The sequence below is a fragment of the Buteo buteo genome, chromosome 19 (assembly GCF_964188355.1).
Source record: "Buteo buteo chromosome 19, bButBut1.hap1.1, whole genome shotgun sequence".
NCBI classification, from domain to species: Eukaryota; Metazoa; Chordata; class Aves; order Accipitriformes; family Accipitridae; genus Buteo; species Buteo buteo.
In genome coordinates, this window is record NC_134189.1 from 5902637 (window position 1) to 5926007 (window position 23371).

Here is a 23371-nt window from a genome sequence, read left to right on the forward strand (position 1 = left end):
TTTGAATATGGAAAAAAAAAATTACTTTAAAAGAAAATGTATTTAAATAGTGCATTTTTTTAAAAAGTAGAAGGAGGCTCCATAACTGAAAAAAATCATAATTAGAATCAAGTAAGTACAGCAGTTAAATTTTATGCTGCCATTCAAGATGCAGTTATTTAAATGACTTATTATTGGGTTTTCCTGTGGCTCCCTAGGTGGCAGTGTTTTGTTGCTTACACTGAAGTTATTTAGGTCAATTCTAGATGCTGCTAGAATTTCTATTTCCTCTGAAAATCTGATTTAGACTTTATCTTGAAGCTGACTGTTTTAGTGACAGCAAGTCTAGCACAGCTTTGATAAGTTTTCTGTGCTGTCTTATCAGTGAATGGCTTTATGCTGTTTGCTCATGTGAAATTATTGACATTTTATAAGCATCATTTCTGAAAGCTGGGTGACATTCATGGCTTCTGTTCGTACCAGGAAGGTTTTATGTGGTACAAGCTTATAGGAAGTTGCTAAGATTATTCAAATATCTGTTAGTATCTTCAGATAATACAGTAGTCAGAAAAGTCTTTAGACTCTGTTTAATACAGTGATTTTTGGTAAGCTGAGTATTACCGAACACAGGCATAGTTGAGAATACATTTTATTTTGACCAGAACAAAATGATCATGAAAGTAAAATTTCATGTTGGACTTTCACATGAACTGAGTGAAATGTGAACATAAATATGTTCCAGCTGAAATTACTTGTTACACTTGAGTACAAGGAAGGATAGGTGAGAGAAAAAAGTCCAAAATATAGTAGAATTAATATGGTACCATGACTGTTTTATTTATGGACTGAAGTGGCTAGGTATCTATGAATTCATAAATCAACAGGGGCTTGATTCCACGAGGTATTAAAAATCTTTTTTTCCTTTGAAATTATCCCGGTTGGAAATATCATTCAACATTGGACAATACAGTTACCTGGTATTTTTAAACAGTGTTTTTATGATGTTTGAAAGCTTGTTGAAAACGTAGCATCCAAGTGGTAACCATTTTATACAAAAAAAACCCCAAAACACCAAACTGGTGAAAAGCATCCAGAGCAAAAATTGCTTCTCGTGTATACAGGCAAAGCTCCACCAAGATTGATAGAATTGCAGTTACTTACAGGAGAAAGAATTTGGCTTGCTGGATCTGCTGGAAACCAACTATGCTATACATTCCTTGTCTGTGGACATTTAATGCTCAGCTCTCTGAATATTTTAAATAAAATGAAGTTCTTGCTGAAAGTTTTTGTGGCAGGATTCCCAGAAAGGATTTACTATCTGAGATTTGCTCTTTGCAACTCTGTTCCACAAAGATAACGCCAATTTTTGCAGAAGTAGTTTCTATTCTATTGTATGGAATTTGAGAGACTTCCATTTATGCATATGAGTAAGGCATCTGCACATGATAATTCTTTCTACTGGTTAAATTGGTAAAATAATTCCCTTTCCTCATCAAATATATGCCTCCTTTCGGTTACGCTTGGAAAAAATGAAATGTCAAGCATGAAGCTTTAAATGGTTGTCTAGATGGCAGAAAATCAGTATCAGTAGATTGTGAAAGCCTTACTATCATGTGGGTATCTGGTCTGAAATGAAGTTAAGACCCAGTGAAAAAAAGAAGAAGAAAAGCAAGTTTTAAATATAAATGTTGCAGAGATAAAACAAGAAATAACTTTCCCATTAAATCTTGCTTCAACAAGTGGAAAAACATGAAAAGTTTCTGCTGTATAAAATTTGAGTTGAAACCTGTCATGCAATTAACATAGTTAGGAAATAACCAGTACAAAGCCTTACTTTTTTTTTTTTTTTTTAATTACTCAGTCTTTAAAACTGGGTGAACTCTAAAGTACTCCTGAGGAATTTGAATCTGAACTATGACCAAATCTTTATTCATCATGAAAACCTGCATCAAGGCTGATTTCCAATGACAAAAAGCTTATGCAGAGCTAGTTTAGTTGATTACTGAATGCCAGGACATGATTTTCAAAAGAAAGCAAATCCTGGAAGATTCTGAGCAGTTTCCCAAGCACTTCGGTATATGCACGTACTCTGTGTCCTGTGGAACACAGCCTTCCCCAATGATCTTGCCAAGTCTTGATGATATCTCCAAAGACACTGGGTAACTTCTGCTTCACAGAAATCAACAAGGATTTATAATATTCAGGTGGATTAGGTCTTACATTTGTTCTGTACATTTCTGCACATACAAACACATTTTGCTTTGTGAGCAGGCTATTGAACAAGCATGTTTAGCTCCTGAATGCTTTTTGTATACATATCCCCTATCTGGTTTTGTGACTTGCTGACATACATCTCTGGAAAATTAGGGAACAGAAGGGGGGAAGCCCATGCTGGAAAGCTTATTATGGATAATTGCAGGTTTTTTCAAAGCTAAACTTTGGCTTTAAGAAACAAGGACCAGAACTGGAAGAAAAAAATAGAGAGAGAAAACTTAATGTATAAAATGTGCTCCAAACCAATTGCATAAATGTACACTGATATCACTGGAGCTAGGATTTCTCCCCAGATTAACAAGAAACTTCGATAATTTGCAAGGTACTTTTCTGACTGGGGTACAGAAATCAGTAGGGAATACTTGGTGTCACTTTTTCCAAACACCAAAAAGCCTGGAGGAGTGCATTGTAACCATTATAATATTTGACACTGATGTTAGAGTTTACTATGTCACACAAGACCTATTGCTCATTCTCAGACAGGTCAGCCTAATAATTTTCTGAATGACAAAAACCATACAATTTGAATTGACTGTAAATGTTTACACTGATCCTTGAAATTCTGAATAGCCGATTTGTTAAGTGTTTGTTAAAACCTGTGCATATGAGTTCATCACTCTAATCATAAGGAAGAAGCTGATGGTATGCAGATGCCATCCTTGCATGTGATTTAGCACACCCTTATCCCTGTTCGTCTCCCTGCCCCTCTCATTACTGTGAAATCTAAAGTAAAGCCCACATCTTACTCCCCAGCTCTTTTTGTGCCGTGATTCTGCTGACAACGGACACCTTCTCTTGTGATCTTTCCCTTTTGTCACCTAACATTTTAGTAGTCTGTGAAGTAAATGGAGATGTATTATTGTCTTAATAGGTTTGGAGTTGTGTTTTGGAGTTGAAGGTATGCCAACTAATTAAAACCTTCGTGCTTTACACATGCATTGTTTTATTGTCTATGTTGTGTGTGTGTAATGAATAGAGCCAGAAGTAATTACAAATTGCTTACCTGGGAAAACCAGGTATTTTGCCGTAAGCCTGTGCATCGATAGTTAAATGCCAAATGAGTGGTGTTCTAGTTGAATAGGAGTTTGGATCACGAACCAGGATTTGGAGTTTCATGAACTTCAGCAATGCTTGAATCCAGTTCCAGACTGCAGTATAGGACCATTTTGATGCCAGCTTTTATAGTAGAAGTTGTTTGCCCTCTATTGTATGGAATTTGTGCAACTTCCGTCAAGTCATAGGAAGACTATACATACACTGATTCCTCCTACTGTCTGAGGTAGTGAAATAGTTCCTTTAGTAAGGACTAGATGTCTACACTTTTTATTGAGCATGTAGTGGTTTTCGTCAGTTGCATGACTGTCTTGTGCTTGCGTGCATATAGTCACTGTATCACTACAACATGACCTATCAAAGTGTGCATTTATTAATCTTTCTTAAAGAAACTGCAAATCCAAAATGAAGATTAAGAGCAGGCATTTCAGACCAACAGTACCTGTAGTAGTTAAATGATGCATTTTAGTCCAACAAAATTATGAGTTTTAATGTTTTTATTGTACAGTTTAAAGAGGGAGTAAAGAAACACTTTTAACAATGAAATTTGGTAGATTTTATGTAAGGTAATTACAAGATATGAGGCCGCATACCCATAGAAGTAGCCAGTAACAATAGAATATATACTATTTCAAAAATAAGCTACAAAGCAAAACATTTTAGCTTTCTTAATAAAAATCTGGAATTACTGTACACCGTTCTTTTTAAACCCATAGTACTGGAGGTATTAGAGAAGGAACCACTTGTATAAACATATTGTCCCCCCTCGCTAATGGGACTTTTTGATGAATTCTACGAGTTTGTGTTTTACTGTCTCAGAGCAAAGAAACTCACTAATTCTCTATTCCATAATCTAATAAATCACCACATACTCCAAATGACGGCATCATGAGAAGAATCTTCACTGAAGTGGGCCAAGTACTCCCCTAGGTTTTTCACCCCATGGAGAGGAAATCGTAGGAACTGACTGGTGATTTTCTGTGTTGGATTTTCATTGCAAAAGCAAAGTCCAGTGGTTTATTTTAATTAAAGTTTTAATTATAATTTCTGTTGATTCCACTCCATGCTACCTACACTTAGGGCAGTAAAAGTAAAGGGCAGGATATAGTTTTGCTACACAGGAGTAATGTGGGATTCCCTAAAGTAATCAGGGAATGAATTACGTTATGAGACTCATAATGCAAGCTCTTGTGTAACTTTACTCCATGGGGGAATTGAGTTGTGCCAACCTGACTTACTTTGGGACTGGCACAATTGGAAAACGCCTCTCCTTCCCGTGTCCCCTGAACAGGGGGGGAGCAGCAGTTCCACAGCAGTGCTCTTCTTGCAGGTATAGCCAAGCATTTGAAGTACCCAGAAGAGGGTGGAGGCCTTGGAATTAAACCCTGGGGATTACTGCTGCACTTCTTTGCAGGAAAGGATCAAAAAAATCAGTGAGACACAGCTGTTTGCAAGTGCTAGGCGAGACTTTGCCTACTGTGTTTTCTACTGTAGCAGGATGTCTGCAGGTCATAAATTTGGCGTTAAGTCTTGCTTCCTGACCTCTCTGATGCGGTTCACAAGTCCGCCATATGATGACCAACTTCTCCATTCTTTCCTTTCTTGTTTTCTCCACAGGAACACAGTGTATTTCAGCCTTTTACCCACCCTTGTACTTTAAGTGTTGCAGGGGTTTAAGCCTGACCCAGTTTGCAATGATGCTTATACTACTGCCATGCTATCTACTTCGGGGTTTGCTATTCATACCCGCTTTGGGATCATTTTCATTTGCCTTCTGATTTTTTTTAGCACTTTGAATTTGTATTTGCAAGATCTTCTCCATACCTCTTGTTGTGACTTTAGAAAAACAGTGAAGTTGAAACCTTTATGTTAATAGATGAACTCAAATGCTAAAAGATTTTTTTTTTTAATTAGGTAGAAAGAGCAGCTTTAAAAATACCTGGTGATGTTGGCGATACGGATTTCCAGAAAGTCATTAATGTTTTTTAACCTCATTACCGGCATTTTTGGCACGCAATAAACGACAAATTAATCTACGTGATCTTTTGACTGTCGCAGCAGATTCACATGAGTGTCTCGCCGACAGCCTCGGTAGAGGGGACAAAGCTGGAGACGATCGGCCCTGCCGCCTCCGAGGCTGTAAACGGCCGGGGGCCGTAGCGACCCCCGCGGCAGGGGAGCGCTGGGCGCACCGGGCGCGCCGCGGACCACGAAATCCCGCTCGGGTAGCCGTGGCTCGTGTCTTCGTGTGCCGGGAGCCCCTCACACCACCACCCCCCCCCCCGGCTAGTCCCTGCCCTCGGGGCCCCCCCGGGCAGCAGCGGGGGTGGGGAGAGCCGGGGGGGTCCGGTCCCGGTCCCGGTCCCGGTCCCGCCGTGCAGCCGCCAAGGGGGCGGGGGGACGCGGCGGCAGCGGGAGCGGCAGGTGCGGGGCTTCTCCCCTCCAGCCGCCGCGCCGGTCCCCGCGGGCCCGGGCGGGGGCGCGCCGCCGCGGCCGCGGATGCATGCGCTGGCGGGGCGCCAGCGGCATCGGCGCGGGTTGCATCAGACGAGGCGGTCCGCCGCGGCCGCGGTGCCGGCTCGGTTTTCGCCGGGCGGCCGAGGGAGCCGGGGGAACCGGCGGCGTTCCGCAAGATGCTGCGGACAACCCCGCGGCTGCTACGAACGATCTGCACGACGGCCGCGGTGAGTCGTGTGGGGCGGGCAGCGGGGGACGCGGGCCCCCGCCGTGCCGTGCCGTGCCGTGCCGTGCCGTGCCGTGCCCGGGAGAGAACGGCGGCTGCTGCTCCTCGGCGTGCCTCTCCGGTCGGAGGGCAACCCGGGGCCGAGCAAGGAGAGGGAAGTGGCGGGAGGGGGCATTTTTCAGGATGTGATGCGTATTGTCTCTGCCGGGGTTTTGATCAAGAGCGTACAGGCACGGGAAGGTCAGGAGGGTTCGGAGGAGGGCTTGGTTTGGGTGCAGAAGCAGCATCCTGCCCGGCTGGTCTGCGGGCGGGATCGCAGCCATCATCTGGGCGCTGCGTCTTGCAGGGATGTGACTGGAAGCTGCAGGGAGCAGGCACCAGCGATGCTGTGATAATCCCCAGTAACCGTGTGTCGAGAACAATGTAAGTGTGGCCGTTCGCTGCCTCCCTCACGCTGGATTTGCCCTGTGAGGAGCTGAAGGTTGCCTTCTAGTTAGGTAGGACCATGCCGGTTCCCACTGCCGGAGAGAAGCCCCACACTTTGGCCTAGGAAGAGTGTTTAGTTTGTGACCTTCTCATCGCCAGTTCCTTGCTCGGGGTTGAAGTTGATGGCCTAAATTCCTCTGCACCCCATGGTTTAGATTTTACAGCTCTGCGCAGTTGTTCCAAGCCATTCTTTATGTCCTGTTAAATATATAGACTGCAGAACTCCTGCAAGCTCCCTGAAAGCGTTGCCCAGTCCAAATTGTCCAGATGTGTAGGTCTGGCAAGCTGAATGAGGGTGGGAGATTTTTTCTTTCCTAGAGACTCTTCTTTGTTTCATGTTTGACTGCTCAGTTTAGCGTGAGGACGGCAGTCCTCTGAAGGTATCTACATGGAAGGCGTTAGAATAAAGAGATTTAACACAAGCTTTTTGGAAATGCACTCAGCAATGCCAAAAAATGAGAATGAATGACTGGTGAGAACGCATTGCCCGTAGCTGTGTAGATGGGAGGGGAGGCTCTACGATAGGTTTCTATTTGGAGGCACTGGAATTTAGCACATGTAGGGGGATCCTCTGTAGAAATAAAGTTGCAGTACTGCTTTTCAAAGAACGCATAATTCTACATTCATTTAAACAAAGATCTAGCATTAAAATATTTACTAGCTTCACTGAATTCTTATTCACAGGAGAAGTAAAATGCTGTAATCTTTTTGAGAGTAAGCTTCATAAGCAGAGTAGCAGTTACTAAATGTTAGCCTTCGAGAAATTTGATTAGAAACTGATAACCAATTGAACGTTGGACACACATACAAAAGAGGCAGTAACAGAAAATTATTTTTATCTATGAAATAAATTCTCCTACATATAGGTTTTGTAAAGTTAGACTCTTCTGCGAGAAGAAATGTAGCTCTTGGACTTGTCTTCCATTTTTAGGAACTAGAACTTGACAAGATAGTTAACAGCATTTGTCAGGCTGCTTCTTTACGCAGTGCTTAGTTCTATTTATTAGTTTTATTTTTGCTTAGGTGTTTTGGAGGAAGAAAAGAATCAGAACAGAAGCAAACATTAAAATACTGTATACCTTTTAATAAGCCATTGTAAAATAAAGTCCAGTATGGGATCAACAGGTGGTATGGATAGAATTTTTAAATAGGGACATTAAATTTAAATCTGTGCTTTCATATTGAGGTGGTGAGGTAAAAGTGGACTTTCAGACAAGTTGAGCATTCAAGATAAGACTGCTTGTACAAGCAGTTCTTAGGTTTTATGCTCTTTATCTTATTTTCTTCATCCAAATTGGGAGCACTTGAGTCAGGGAAACTGAATTAATATTAATCTGCATTATAATATAAGCAAAATAGAAGGTTAAAGAAGAAATTAAAAGTTCAGACAATGAAAACAACAGAATTACAGTAGAGTGAACACCAACTTTCTAAATTCTTATCTTTTTGTAGCACTGTCTTAATAACTGCATTATCCTATGCTTAGTCATAAAAGAAAGGCCAGATCTCTCTAAGCCACCTGAACTGCACTGTTTGCCATAACTAGGAATTGGGTAATCTTACAAAAGTACAGCAAAAAATCTACTCTGATACTACATGACCATTAACCTTCCCTTGCATCTGTTAATGAATGTTATACATCCATAGTCAGCCAGGCAACTACAAAAGAAGTCTAATATAACCTCTTAACATCACGGACAGAAATAAAAAGTTTAATCTTTGCATATGTTAGTGGTAATGATCCAGTATCCATCTAGCACTTTATTCAACAGCAAAATTGTTTCGGTGTTCTTTAATGAGCTTCCTTTCTACAGCTTCTTGATGAATGCTAGTGATGGTACGCTGGCCAAAATGCGCCATTTCTGTAAGAAAGAAAACACCAAATTGTTTTTCGTTTCTGTGTAATCTTATAGAACTTTCCATTTTAATTGGGTGTTATGTCCACATTAAAATCTTCTAAAAGGATTTCCCACTTTCAGAGGTCTAACTCATCTTGAGTTATCATTTTTATGTTCAGGAGAATTTCCCAGAGAAGATACAGGGTGGCTATAAGATCTCATGCAGTTGCTCAACTGTAATTTTTCAAATAAAACAAAATTGAAGGACTGAATTTGTGGTCTGGTCATGCAAACCCCTCCACATATGGGATTTCTTTTCTTTTTTTTTTACTCAGTAGAAATCCTTTGCATGGCTGACTTATGGGTTTGGCTCCTGCTTTCTGCTGATGGCAGTGTATGTGTTAATGTGCTACAAGCAAATTGCCACATCTAAGCCAGATGTTCATAGAAATCACACAATACACATGTACCATTCATTGGAGAAGTAACTCAAGAATCACAGCACATAGCACAATTACCAGATCCATCTTGCAATTGAAATCAGTCCCCATTTGAGTAACTTTCTGTAAGTCTGAGACAGCAGAGCTGATTTGCTGCCAGGCTAATCTTTTTGTGCGCTATAATGAAGAAATTGGACTTAGCCAGTCTGCAATCTTCTCAGTTTTACCAGTCTTATTTTTTTGTTTGTTTGGGGACTGTGTTCTCTGCTTCTCACCATTTGTTGACTCAGTTCCACAACTAGTGCAACTTAAGCACGTGTAGCTTTACTGAAACTATGTTGATTTACAGCAACTGTTCATGATTTGGAACTGGGACTGGTATACAGTTCCATGTGATATGAGAATTGGATTTATTCACAGGGAAACATGAACTAAAAGTTAAGTTTAGGAATAGAGGATGCATATGTTATTAACACTTTGTGAATAAGTGGAGGAAAAGTAGCTCTTAAAGTGGTGATAAATTCAGACTCAGAATTACGAGAAGATTGGCCAAGTATCAGAAAAGCAACAGAGTACAGCAGTGAGTACTTTAAAAGTACTTTTAAAAGGAGATTGGGTAAATTTGTAAAAGCAATCATATGACATGATTGCTTGTGATGGCAGTGGACTAGATTTGTTAGCTAAGAAGATCCCTTCCAGTCATGTTCTTACTGAGAGATGTTAACAAAGGACAAAAGTAGAGTAAGTAACTCTCATCTGGATTATCTTTAATGTTTCTTCAATGTACAGTTGGGCTACCACTGTAAATTAGCACAGTACAGAAATCAAAGGATTTCATACCATGCTAAACATGTTCAGTGATCCAGCAGGTTAATCTTTCTCCATCTTGCCTGCTTTAGTTAAAATAATTAGGAAAATCTGATGATTACTTTTTATAATGCAGCAACATTTCGGCTGTGAAAACAAACATATCAGTCATAAAGCACTGGTAATGAGGTCTACCTGCATCCACTGGGCCTTGCTAGATAAGGATTGCAAGGATAAATTGTGCTTATTGTAATTCAGAACAAGGTCTTGTCTTATTAAGAAGAAAATAGTGAACATATTTTAGGCATTACTGCCAGCAGTGCAGCATTTGTTAGTAATATTGTCATCACCAGTCTCACAGACATTTTTTACCCGCCAACTATAACAATCTGATTTTGAAAGAGCCGGAGTTATGTCCACCTTTGCATCTTACTACTTGTTACTACTGCAGTTGCACTAGTGCTAACTAATGCTGTAATACAGGGACAGTTTTACTATGCAGTTTTGTTCTGAGGGAAGATATTGTCTCTGGACAAATAGTTATCTCCTGCTGTTTTATATAAAAGATAAAAAGCACACCTCAGTATTCCTGTAATGGAACGTACCAATTCATAACTCCCTTTTTTAAGGCCAACTGCACAACTAAGATGTCACTTGAAAACAGCAAAATAGATCCATAATATTTCAGCTGTAAAATGAATTGCAATGAAATGGATTGTGGTTTTGGCTAACCTATTTTTCAGGACATTTCTCTTTGTTTTAGAATTTGTCATATGATCTGATGGGCAGTCCAGACCATTTGGTATCCAATCAACAACCCACTTAGTCAAGGTATCCTCATGTCCCAGCACCATAAGAAAGGGAAAAGAGGAGGGAGGAGAAAAACATACAAGTGCCAATGTACAGAACAAATGCCAGTGGTTAAGATATTCAGACAGTGCTTTGATTCCTCTTTATCATTCTGAGCTTAGGGCATCTAATGGGTGATTCAGAAAAAATGGAAGACAAAGTCCAGTTGGAAAGATGAAGTTAAGAATAAAGGTGGGGAGTATGTGGATTTATCTTCTACCTTTCATTCAGACCTCCTAAAAGGAGGGGTCTTTATAGTTTGAGTCTAAGAATAATTTCTACAAAATTCAGCTTTGAGGAAGGTTAAGTTTTCTGTTTATTCCGTGTGGACGTTTCCTTCATAATGAGGTCTGCTACTCCGTTTGTTTTTCAAAGCTTTCCAGTTTTCAGTTTCCAGAAGCTGGTGAAAAATGCAAAGACAATGGTTATAGGGACAGTTCCACCCTTCTGCCAGTACTTGCATACTCATTCCTGCTCCCCAGCTGGACCTGTGTTAGGACACATGGCAGTGCAATGAACTAGATCAGTGAATAGACCCAGTTAAGAATAAGCCACATTTTGTCAGGTCAGTGCCTCCCCAGCTCAGTACCCTAATCCAGTTCATGCAGCTACAGGAATACCAGTTCTGGGATAAAGGAGGTATTAGAGGGGAGGGACCAGAGGTAGGGTGGGAGAGGGAGGGGAGCATAGCTGTCCCCTAAATCTAAAGGGACTCTGAAGGAATTAGTCGTTTTCTCAGGGTGCAAGCACTTGAATAACATAGCAGTACATGATATCCTGGTAGCATAGTAGTGTGGTGATTCTAATTATCCTAAAAATAAAAAGTTGGGGGAGTTATTTGCACCTACTCAGTCTGAAGAAGCTTAAAAGCACATGTCCAGTGTACTGGGATGCAAACGCAGAAGGCAGTGGAAGTCCAGCAAGGGAACATCACATGTAGCAGTATTTCCCTGTAGAAGGATCAAATGGGTCATCACTACCTTTAACTTGGCACGAACAATGTAAGCATGTCTGAATTGTACATTGCCTGTCATTAATATAAAAAAATTTACTATTATTCCTTCAAAGGTGATTTGGGCAGAGAGACTATTCCATTTTAAATCAAAATGAAATTGATCAAGAAAGAGCAAGAGAGAAATGTAAGCAACAACATATTTTATTTGCATCCTAGAACATGGTTTGTTTTAATTCTTTTTACCAGGCTTATCAACATAAGCTAAAGCTAGCCCTTATAGGTCAAAGTATTTTTGGACAAGAAGTTTATAACAAGCTGAGAAAAGAGGGTCATAAAGTTGTGGGAGTATTCACAGTGCCTGACAAGAATGGACAAGCCGATCCTTTGGGTAAGTGTAACTTTAATCCAAATGTTAAAATTACAGGCAGACATAACAAACTTGCCTTTTCGTGAGAAGGTGGTATCTATATGGGAATGACTTGCATATATTGCCTTTATTACACTGGATTCAGCGTAAGAACGATGCTTTGACAAACACAAGTCCCAGAACCAGTTTAACCTTGTCAGTTAGTCAGTATTTAAATCTTTTCTAACCATACCGGGCCATACATTAAGATATTTGAAAAATAAATTGATCTAGGTACCTTATTTGAATGTACATCCTAGAGGTAATTATCCTGAACTAGGTCTGCATCTTAAAGCAAATAGCTGCTCAGCCTGTACTCGAGCACAAATTGTCACCTGTTTCACTGCGCTGTCCGGGACACTCAAGGCATGGAGCCAAGACTGTTTATCCCTGGTGTTCTGCCCTTTCTAACAAGCTTGCATGCAGCATTGTACCTGCAGAGCCTATTTCTCTTCCACCTGGACTATTGAAAACCCGTTGAAAAGGTTAGAGGAGGCTTTGCTCTCCCTTTTTCCACTGTCAAGATGCATAAGGGTTTTCTAGACTTCCTAAAGAAAGAGTTGTTGCCTGACAGGTATTCAGAATTGTACGCATAGAACAGAGCCCAGTGTGACAAAGAAGCTACTTTGGAATCATCTGAATTGTAACTTTTTTTTTTCAGTGGCATAAAAACAGTGAGTTAATATGATTAGCAAATAGAAAGAAGTGCCAGAATGGAATGTACCTTTATGGATAATCTGAAATTAAAACTTTAAAACTACATTCCATGAGCTGTCTCAAGTCTCTCTCTCTTTTTTTTTTTTTTTTTTTGGTCCTGACATGTTTTCACAAAATTCTTACGAGGGAAGAATCAAACATAATTTTTGCTTACCTGGGCTATGGCACTCCCAAACTAGCATATAGTTCTCAAGTTTATTACATTCTGTAACTCTACGTCATTAAAAGATTTAATCACACTTTGGAAGAATTAGAGGAGGTAACTATTAGTTTAGAAAAAGACAATTCGACTATCCAGCTCTGGAAGCATACCATAATACTTGGTTACATTATATAAACTGTTGTTGTACAGTTATTACCTGAGCAGATGTAACTAAGTAAATCTTCCACTGATTTCTATCATATATTTATTGTAACTAAACCATAGAATTAGTTTATTGCTCTCCTAATGAAAAAAAAGGAAATTGCTGGATACTTTGTTGCTTTTTACTTCCAGATGACTCAAAAAGCTTAAGTCTCAAGTGAAATTTGCTCATGTTTCTGTATCCTCAGACAGCTACAATTTTTGTTTCTAAAGACAATTGAAGTACACACTAACTTCTATGGAATGATATTTAAGTAAGTATTTAAGACCTAAGTTAATAGGCTAAAAATGCATCAGCTCAAACTCAAGTTCCAATTTCAGAAGTGAAAAAGAGAAAGGAAAGTATGAAAATGTGTTTAGAAATATAAATTAAATTAGGTGAATTTTCCATACCTCTTCTTGTTTTCCCTTTTCTTCCTATTACACATACAACTCAACAGATGTAGATTTTGACTCTACTATCCTACTCTCTGTGATGAGTTATTAAGTGGTTGCACAATGGAATTTATCAAACACTTAAAAATTCTCTCTGCAATTAGTGCAGTTGTTTTTTCCAGAAAGTATATCCAGAAAGTATATTCCAAAAGTATATCCAGAAAGCATCAGTAAACAGTATTTTGAAGAAATTACTGAAGGCCATTAGCATCTGTAATTATTTGTACCACATGGCAATGTGACAAAATGCTGACATGAGTGAATCTTACTTGTACGTAGTCATATTCACATACAAATTGCTGAAGTGGAAAATTAAGTTCTGCTAAATGAAACCAGTTGCAGGCAAATGTAATGAACAGAAAAGAAATGAAGTGTCACTGTTAAATAGTCAATAACATTCATCACTCTTTTCTGCTTTCATTGGTACTTATTAGCCAAGTTGTAAGAGTGAACTTAAAGTTGAGAATGACATCAGCTGTAGGAATGAGAATCAAAGACAGAATTAATAAAATATATCCAAACGCCAAGGTTTTTAAACAGCATACAGAACAGTACGAAGGGCATTCTGTAATCATATGCTTGATCTGCTGGGGTCGTCATGCAATATCTCTCTGATTTCAGTTTGAATTTTTAACACAAAATGCGGATTAAAAAAAAAAAAATTGTTCTTTCCCCTCAGCACTGGCAGCAGAGAAGGATGGCACTCCTGTTTTTAAGTTCCCCAGATGGAGAGCTAAAGGCAAGCCTATCCAGGAAGTAGTTGCAGCTTACAAATCGGTTGGAGCAGAGCTAAATGTCCTTCCATTCTGTACACAGTTCATCCCCATGGATGTTATTGACTGCCCAAAACATGGCTCAATTATTTACCATCCATCCATCCTACCACGCCACCGAGGAGCTTCTGCAATCAACTGGTGAGTTTTATGCATCAAAACTATATGTATGTCACGTTATGATGTTGGTCTGTACCCACTACTAATGTAAACGCTGGCACAGTTCTGTTGACTTGCAACTGCTCTGAAGGAACTTCTCTGAAGCAGCTGAGTATTTGGTTCATGAACTGCACTTCATACCTAAGATTCGTTATGATTTCCAATGCAAGTGCAGCTGTTATTCTGGGAAGATCAGTGGTGTGATCTGTACATTCATATATTTTACTCACACAGGCAAATCGACCATCTGGAGTTTTCATAGGCAGGACACTGCTCTCGTAGCTCATCCTCCACAAACACTAAATAACTGTCACAACAGGGCTTGCTGCAGAGCCTAAGATTTCACAGAAGGGAAGAGAGAGAGAGAATAGAATCCACAAGAATAAAACTTTATCTTGCTGTCCTCCTGAGCAATGCACAAGGCTAGATTCAAAATGTTACTGTGAAAGAACTACGCTGCAATAATGACCACAGTAGACTCAGATCTAGCATTCTTGTGACAACAGAAATGCCATTATCACAGTGTTTAAATTCAATAAGAAATTGTCTAAATATGAAGAAACAATTTTAAAAGAATCTTATAGGCAGCATGGTGATTATCTAAAGACACAGTGTTGTAGATTCAAAACAACAGCATATTTTGCTTTGGTTTGTTTGTTATTTTTAATCCTTAATGGAAAAAATGCTAAGCTGAAGTATTTAAACAGAGGAGTAAAAGAGACTATTAGAGACATAAGGAAATCCTTCAAAAAGTGGTAGTTGTGTCCAAGTGGGGAAAAACTCTGGCAAATCAGGTGAAAAATGAGAGCAAAGCAGTCCAGAAAAGAAATAAAGAACCAACTTTTAAAGGCATAAAATTGAATAATAACAATTTTCCCAAATACATTAAAGGTGGGAGGTATGTAGGGTGATATAGGTGTTTAATTTTAAAAAGGTGCTTATCAAAGAGAACACCATAGTAGGAAATCTGTATTGGTATTCAGGATGGAGGAGCTTAAGATATTACTACCATGGCCTTCTTTGCGTAGAATAAGTCAGAACAATTCTCTTGAGCTGAACTGTGAGTAGAAGAGATTTTAGATAAACTGATGAATGAATAAAAATCTCTTCTCAGGACCAGGGGACTTTCAAAGTTTCTGCAGGTTTGGGACAGCCTACAGTGTTTCTATTCCTTCAGACTGTGATGGTGCAGGAGACTGGAAAACAGCAAAAGCAATACCAGTTTTAAAAGGGCTGAAAGGGAAAGCCATGAAACTTTAGACCAGTCACTCTGATTTCAATCTGTAATAAAGAATACACTTTCTACACAAATGGGTAAATGTGATAATGTGAAAGTGAGATTAAGAAAATGAGAGGTCAAATTAAAAGTTAAAAAACATAAGGTAATGCACATAAGGGGGAAAAAACCTGACTATATGTAAGCAATAATAACATTTAGGTTAATTGTTGTTACTCAGAAAACAGACCATGGAAGGATCTTAAATACTGTCTGCATCTCAGTCAGAACATGAAGGAACTAGAAATGCTTCAGAAAAGGCTAAGAAAGATAGTCAAAGATATAGAACAGCTTCCACATGGCAGGAGACAAATCTAGGAGTCTTCAGATGGGAAAAGAGGTCTTTGGGAAAGAAATATGTATCCTAGCAGTGTATTAAGCCATGAAAGACATGGGAAGGTAAATAAGGAACTATTGCTCATTCTTAATCAAAAGTTAGGGGGCAGCCAGCAAAGAGATCAGGTAGTGGAATTTGACTTAATGAAGGAGTGTATTGGGTTTATGTGGTGGGGTTTTGGTAGCAGGGGAGGGGCTGCAGGGGGGGCTCCTGTAAGAAGATGCTAGAAGCTTCCCTGGCTCCGAGTCAGACCCGCCTCTGGCCAAGGCCAACCACAATCAGCGACGGTGGTAGCACCCCTGGGATAACATATTTAAGAAGGGGAACCTGCCGTGGGGGAGGAGATTGGAATGTGAGAGAAACCCCTGCAGACAGGAGCAAGGGAAGAGTGTGAGGAGCCCTCCCCCTGAGGAGGAAGGAGCGGCAGAGACAAGGTGTGATGAACTGACCCCAACCCCCATTCCCCGTCCCCCTGCGCTGCTGGGGAGGAGAGTTGAGCCCAGGAAAGAGGGAGGGGTGGGGGGGAAGATGTTCTAAGATTTTATTTTACTTCTCATTATCCTACTCTGATTTGCTTGGTTACAAATTAAATTGATTTTGGTTTTTTTCCCCAAGTCGAGTCTGGTTTGCCCATGACCATAATGCTGGATTCAGTTGCAGCATTTCTTATGTCGCTTTGTGGAAAACCACACATCAAGAGTGTCAAAACTGTGGGTTTCTGACTATGAAATGAGCAATGAATTAAAGACAGTTAGGATTTTCTTTTCTATCTACCTAAAGTAAATGAATGTGTAACAGATGGGTTGATATCCCTGACTACTTTCATACTGTCTGTATTTACTGTAAGGCTTTTTTTATGTCCAGGACTTTAATTCAAGGAGATAAGAAAGCAGGATTTACTATTTTTTGGGCTGATGATGGTTTGGACACTGGACCAATCCTTCTGCAGCGAGAATGTGACGTTGGCCAAAATGATACTGTGGATGACCTGTATAACCGGTTTCTCTTCCCAGAAGGAATAAAGGCTATGGTATGCTTACCTGTACTAAATATCAACATTTTAAGTGGAAAAGAAAAGCATCTGCTGGAGTTTGAAAGCAAAGGAAATATAGACAAGGTGCATGCATTCAGAAAGACAGAGGTTGTGGTGCTCAGTTGACTCCTAGACTTCAGTGGAGCCGTGCTGCTTCACGACAGCTGAGGAGGTGGCCTCAGAATATTTGTTGTTGGCAGCAGGCAAAACATATCCTGTTTCCACAGAAGGCAAGAAGTCGAATTTGTCTGGAGTGTGGCTCTTTCCACAGATTTCTTGAATGTTTTTACAAGGTGAAATTTTTTAAAGGCTCAGAGAGAACAGAAAGTTAGGGTAAGGTTGAAAAAAAAAGGGGGGGGGGGTTAAGTTCAGAGCCCTGGTGGATTGGCTTTGGATTTTGTATGCTTGTCCTTTTTTGTATTGTTTTAAAATGAAGAAATGAAAATGCATAAAAAATACTCAGCATGGATCGTTAGAAAAATTTTTTCTCTCTCCATTTAAATGCAGAGAAATAACTTTTTGCAGAAAGAAAAAGGAAAGAATTGAATGCAATCATACAGAGCCACATTCTAGTCCTGCAGAATTTAGGCAGCTGCTATATGTTTGGTGACTAGGTACTCCCATCAAATTTCTGAGGCTATTTCTTTTGTCAAAGAAGTTTAAGTGTATGCGTATGTTAATCAGTGCATCATTGGTCCCCTAGATTTTGGAAATCCTAGGTTTTAAAAATAAACCGGTTCCCCTTGTGGCAGAAAGTCTTTTGCTGTCATTCACAAGTATTACTGAGGAAAAAAGGCAAACCAAGCTAACACTAAATCTGTTACTTTTTCGCTTAGGTGGAAGCTGTACATCTAATTGCTGATGGTAAGGCCCCTCGTATACCTCAGCCTAAAGAAGGGGCAACATATGAAGGGATCCAGAAAAAAGAAAATGCAGAGGTAGTGTTAAATAGCACTGTGCTTTGTGCATATCACCAGAAAAGTTGTTATCAACTCAGATCACAGTAGTAGTGATATGAATTTAAGATTAATTTCAACTCAGTTGTTTCCCCACCCCTTATTCCTGGGATAAGTCCAAGAATGCATGTAATGGAGCCCCAGGTTAAGTTCCTATTTCCTTTCAGCAGTTACATATATTTAGAAACTTGGTGTTCTACTTGGGATCATCTACACACAGCTAGATGGCAGCTGCACCTTCAGTGGATTCTTAATATGTTACCAGACTTTTAAATACAGCACTGAATGAAGATAGCTCTCTTTGTTTACCAACAGTCCGTACTAAATTCTCTACCAGAAATAGATTTGATGTTAGCAAAAGCAAGTGTTGGCACCTTTCCTGTTGGCACCAGGAAAAAAAAAAATAGGTCACGTAAACAAACAACGGAAAAAAAAAATATTTAAGCATCCATATAAGAATTATATAAGCACCCCCACTGCATTAGCTGGATCTTCTTTGTGGTTGGGAGGGCCACCATAAAATGATAGTGAATGCTGCCTTTAATACCTTCTTTTCCTTTTCTAGACCAGTGCAAAAGTTTTTTTAAAAAATAAAAAGTAAAAATTATTCCAACAATTTCAATCTCTTGTCCATGGTGAATATAGTCCTTTCCACCTGAAATATTGTAGGTGATGCTTTTTATCATATTTCAATTCCTGCCTTACCTTAGAAACAAATAGCTTTGCATAAGGATATTTTTATTCATTCATAAGGAGCTTCCTTGGGGTGAACTAGCTTAATCTTCCTGCTGTAAAACACTTCTCATTGGCTTATAACTTGCTTCTAAATATTCCTTGTGCTTAAACTAAGAAGGATGCTGGGTACCTGAGATTTGTTATTTAATAGCTTTTCTGATTCTTTAATTAATTTTGTGCATATACTCACAATATTGCAAAGATAAAGGAATACAATTTTCACTGGTTTTACACATTAAATATACATGACATTCTTAAAACATTATTTCCTTTTTCCACAAAGTCTTGCAGGAATTGCAAGTTGTAGTGGGAATTCCATTCATGAAACAATTTATAAAGGGTTAGTAAATGATTAGAAAGTATTTTAATAAAAGTTTGTGGTTTTATTAAAGAAAGTAAGATCCAAGCAATAAATAGATCATTTTCAGCAGAAGGTGATATCCCAGACGTACACGTATTCCCATTTATACTATGCTTATTAAATTTATTAATCATAATATTAATTATTTATGAATGATTACCTAGTAGCAAGAGTTATATTTTCATTATATTAGTGTGAGAAGGAGAATCTATGATACAGACTGCACAGAACACAAGAGTGCTAATAGCATCCTATTTGATAGGTCTTTGATGATTAGCCATCTGGAGATCACTGATTTTCCTTTATTAGACCAGACCCTTTCTGTGTTCTTAAATAAATGAACAGTTGAAAGAGAAGGAGGGAGAATTTGTAATTCTTATATAGGAAAACATTACTAACTTGATTTATGCCTAAACAGAGAAGAATTACCTGGCATGTCTTGATTTCCTAGATCTCCTGGGACCAACCTGCAGCAGCTTTGCACAATTGGATTCGAGGGCATGACAAAGTGCCTGGAGCATGGGCAACAATAGATGGCCAGGTATGCTCTGAAAAATCAGGAGAATATTCTTCTTTTCTATGAGCTCTTTTTGACCTTTTTTATTATAAAACTAAAGGTGTCTGCACACAGGTGAATACAAATGAGAGTTACATTGCAGTAGCTCTCATTTTATGACTGTATGTTTTATATATATCTCAAACAGGCACCTAAACAAATGTACAGAACACAGTAGTTAAGATTTAAAAAAAAAAAAAAGAGCATGGTACAAAGCAATAAGTAAGAAGGGTAGAACCAAACTGTGCCAGTCATTTTGTGAAGTAGGCATGCATTACAGTGTAATGCAACCCATGCTGTACAGTGGGCAACATCACAGTATTAACAGAAAAGTGAAACACTTTGAGCTACTGAAATAACAAAGAAGGTTTTATTTAAAGAGATTTGGGCCTAGATCATTTGTAGAAATAAATCTATCTCATTTTATGCAAAACCAACTACTTCTTTTCAGTGTATTAGAAGTACTGTACATTTGATCCACATTGTACTTACATAAAATATTTTAAAAATTGCATTCTCTTTCCTGCCTGTGATATCCAGATTTTGTTACTTAACTATTAGCCATCTGCTGGTAAGCTGCTCCAAAAGCCCTGCCCTAATGTCCAGGAACTGTTGCTGATTTGAGAGCCCAGAAAGAACAGAAATGCCCCAGAGAGGCAGTGTTCAGCATTGCCAGGCTGGGAGCAGAGCCGGACTCCACCGGTCAGTCAGGCTTCTGCCAGTCTCTTCCTCTGGGCATGCACTGAAAAAAGCTGCTTCCCTTTCTGCACTGGTTCCAGCATGCACATTGTTACAGCTAAGCAGCTCCGCAGGTTTAGGCAGCTTGCAAAATTTTACATGTCCTGGGTTGTAAAGATACAGAGATAATGTTGTAACATGTTTTCCATGTGTAAGTACTTATATTTAAGCTTCAAAACAGTATAATTTCATTATTAGAATTTTAGAGCATGTTTGGAATCTGTGCACTTTTAATTCCATTTATTTTTAGGTGGTTACTTTTTATGGGTCATCATTACTTGATGCTTCAGTGCCTCCTGGACAAGAGCTGGCAATAAAAGGTGCTTCAAGACCTGGACTTGTAACCAAGAATGGTCTAGTCGTTTTTGGTAATGATGGCAAGATGGTAAGTGCTCACCCTGGCAAACATAAGCATGGATGAAATAACTTTAGCAAGAAGTGCAAGTAGTGTGGAATTGTCAGGCTATACAAATCCAGCTGCTAATGACATACAGCTAATTTGTTTGGAGTTTATCAATCCTCTGCCACCCTATAGAGAAGACATTAATGTTTTGCTTCTCACTCAATCCATATTCATTTCTAATATGGAGTAAAATGTACAAATACTAGGAGAGAATCTGAAAGACAGGTAGGAGTGGCCTGTGTCAAATTACCTGAATCATAGCAGCCTTCCTGCAAGCCATTTATTTTACTATTTCAATAACCATATTAATGCCTAAGAACTCTTCACACAAGGATGTGTTACCTCCCAAATAATTTAAAATCATATCCTCTCATTTTTCAGGTACTAGTGAGAAATCTGCAGTTTGAGGATGGAAAAATGATCCCTGCATCTAAATACTTCTCTGCTGATGAAAAAACTGCCCTGGAACTTACAGAAGAGGAGAAAAAGATGGCAGAAGATATTAGGGTAATTCAATAAACTGCTTTAGTAGGATATTACTTCAGACAAAAGCATTACATACTTCTCATTATAGGCAAGGCATATCTTTTATTTAGCCATGCAAATTGCTTTTTGATAAAATGTACTCAAAGAATATGGAGTTGAATCTTTAGTTATTGGCATTAATTCAGGTGGAATTGGGAATTCATTAGAGCACTTAGACCTAACTTTAGAAAGTTTTCTTTCAGATATGAGTGATACAAAGACAATGATTGCAGGGTCAGTTATGGTAAATATCTATGAATGATGAAGGTGGGAGTGAGGAAAAACAAATGGACCTTTGCCTCACAACAGTGAGGTTTTCAACACTGACAGACTTGGACAGTTCTGAAATCCTTTCTTCACTGTGGTGTTACTCACTAGGATGTGCTCAGAGTGGTCCTGTTGGACAAGCTCCAGGGAGACTTAGAACAGCAGTCTGGAAAAGAAAAGCAGCAGTTTTCTCGCTGTACCTGTGTGTGCTGTCTCTCTTCTGCCACAGCCACCCACACGGGGCTGGCTGGCAGAGGGATGCAGCAATGGGGCTGCTGGAGCAGAAAGCTCTCGTAGCCAGAGAGGCACTTTGCTGCCTCTCATGTAATCCATCCTTTCGTAGTGAGTGTCAGGGGCTTAGCTGAAAGCCACATTTGTCATGAAAGTTTTGTGCCAGAGCAAGTGAATCACAGGTGTATTCCCTTCTGCTAACTCTGCTACAGGGTCAGTAACTTCTGACACAGGTCAGGCAGCTTGATGCACTAGTATTTTAAACAGCTGCTTTGAGATTACCTTGAACCTACTTGCCAGCAGCATAAAACCTACCTGGAGCTATTGATTGACTGAGACAATAGCAAAAAGAAATATAAACTCTACTTCATGACACTACCTGCTTACTCTGAAACCTAATAATTAATTGAAATATTATGTTACCAGTTATTTCACTATTCATGTTAGCAGAAATCTCCACCTCATGCATGCAGCTTAAACTACTTCTCAGCTCTGCCTAGGTGCCAGAAATGCCATCAATCCAGTTGCAAAGTGCTCCGGGCTGTCCTTGTCTCTGCTGACAACATATTCCATAATGCAATGGGAAGTTATTATTTGGAGGCTAAAGATCTTTAAAAAACGGGCCTGAAAATTATTAGCATTATAGCATTCAGGTTTCATGCCTGATTAAGTGAAATTATCATGGACAAAATAATACTTTTTGATAAGCTAATTATACTGAAGAATTTATTGGCTAATATCAGGTCTCCAGACGGCTCAAGACCCCTTAAAATAATTTTCTGTTTTAGAATCCTTTGAAATAATACATATTGTAGGCACAGAAACCATAGAAAATATGGTTTGTTAAATACTTCTTACGATTAAAGGATTATTCATTATTGCCTCTGTTATTTTTATGTATTATTAGGCTATTTGGAAGGGAATTTTGAGCAATGTTGCTGTAATTGAGGATTCCACAGACTTCTTCAAATCTGGAGCATCCTCTATGCATGTTGTCAGGTAAGAAATATTCAAAATAACAAAATTTTGAAGCCAAAGTTAATGGAAACAAAGTTGTCATGGTGCTTTTAAATCAGGGTTGATCAAGTAGTGTTAAAAAAAAAAATCCCCCTATGTTTTCCAATACTCTAACTATTCCCTTTCCTACCTTTGAAAATGTGATATGGTTCTGCTCCCAAAATTAGGAGATATTGATGTAATCCTGCTCATTCTATTGAAGGAAAATTCCCCTTAACTTCAGGAACATCAGCCACATGGGGGAGCATGGTGATGCTCAGACTTGTCTGCATGCAGTGACAGGTATCTCAAGACCAGGGGGCTGACTGGGAAGCTGAGCAAAGAACTCCCCAGAGGGAAAGAGGAGCCTTTCATAGAAAGAATTGAGCCTATGCTTACAAGTGCACTGAGTTCATGCTGTGTTGGGTCACCTTATTTACCTTCTTTTTGCGACTCAAATAGCCCAGGTTATAATATAAGTTCATCATTTCAGGTGGTTTTTTTAACAAACTGATTATTGTCCCCGTTACTTACCAGTCTCATAGAGCTCTGAATGTCCTCCATGTGTTGGTTAGAGTAGTCCCATATACTGTTTTATCAATCAATACATGCTATTTGTCATTTATTTCCAAAAGTTTACCTAAAAGTATTCCAGAACTGACATTTTCTTTTCCGTAACACCCCCAATTAAACCAACAGATTTCAGTAAAATTCACAACTTCTGTGCCACTATTGTCAG

General features: G+C 39.2%; 1 protein-coding gene across 1 annotated transcript in view; it reads left to right on the forward strand.

Annotated features, from left to right (window-relative positions):
* Positions 1 to 5867: 5867 nt before the first annotated feature.
* Positions 5868 to 23371, forward strand: part of ALDH1L2 (aldehyde dehydrogenase 1 family member L2) — a 33665-nt gene continuing 16161 nt past the window's right edge. Inside the window, exons 1-9 of the mRNA XM_075050817.1 lie at positions 5868 to 5990; positions 11611 to 11752; positions 13966 to 14200; positions 16696 to 16861; positions 17701 to 17802; positions 19368 to 19457; positions 20461 to 20595; positions 20995 to 21120; positions 22544 to 22635. Of these exons, the coding sequence (XP_074906918.1) occupies positions 5940 to 5990; positions 11611 to 11752; positions 13966 to 14200; positions 16696 to 16861; positions 17701 to 17802; positions 19368 to 19457; positions 20461 to 20595; positions 20995 to 21120; positions 22544 to 22635 (1139 nt within the window). The 5' untranslated portion in view covers positions 5868 to 5939. The remainder of the gene's footprint in view (positions 5991 to 11610; positions 11753 to 13965; positions 14201 to 16695; positions 16862 to 17700; positions 17803 to 19367; positions 19458 to 20460; positions 20596 to 20994; positions 21121 to 22543; positions 22636 to 23371) is intronic.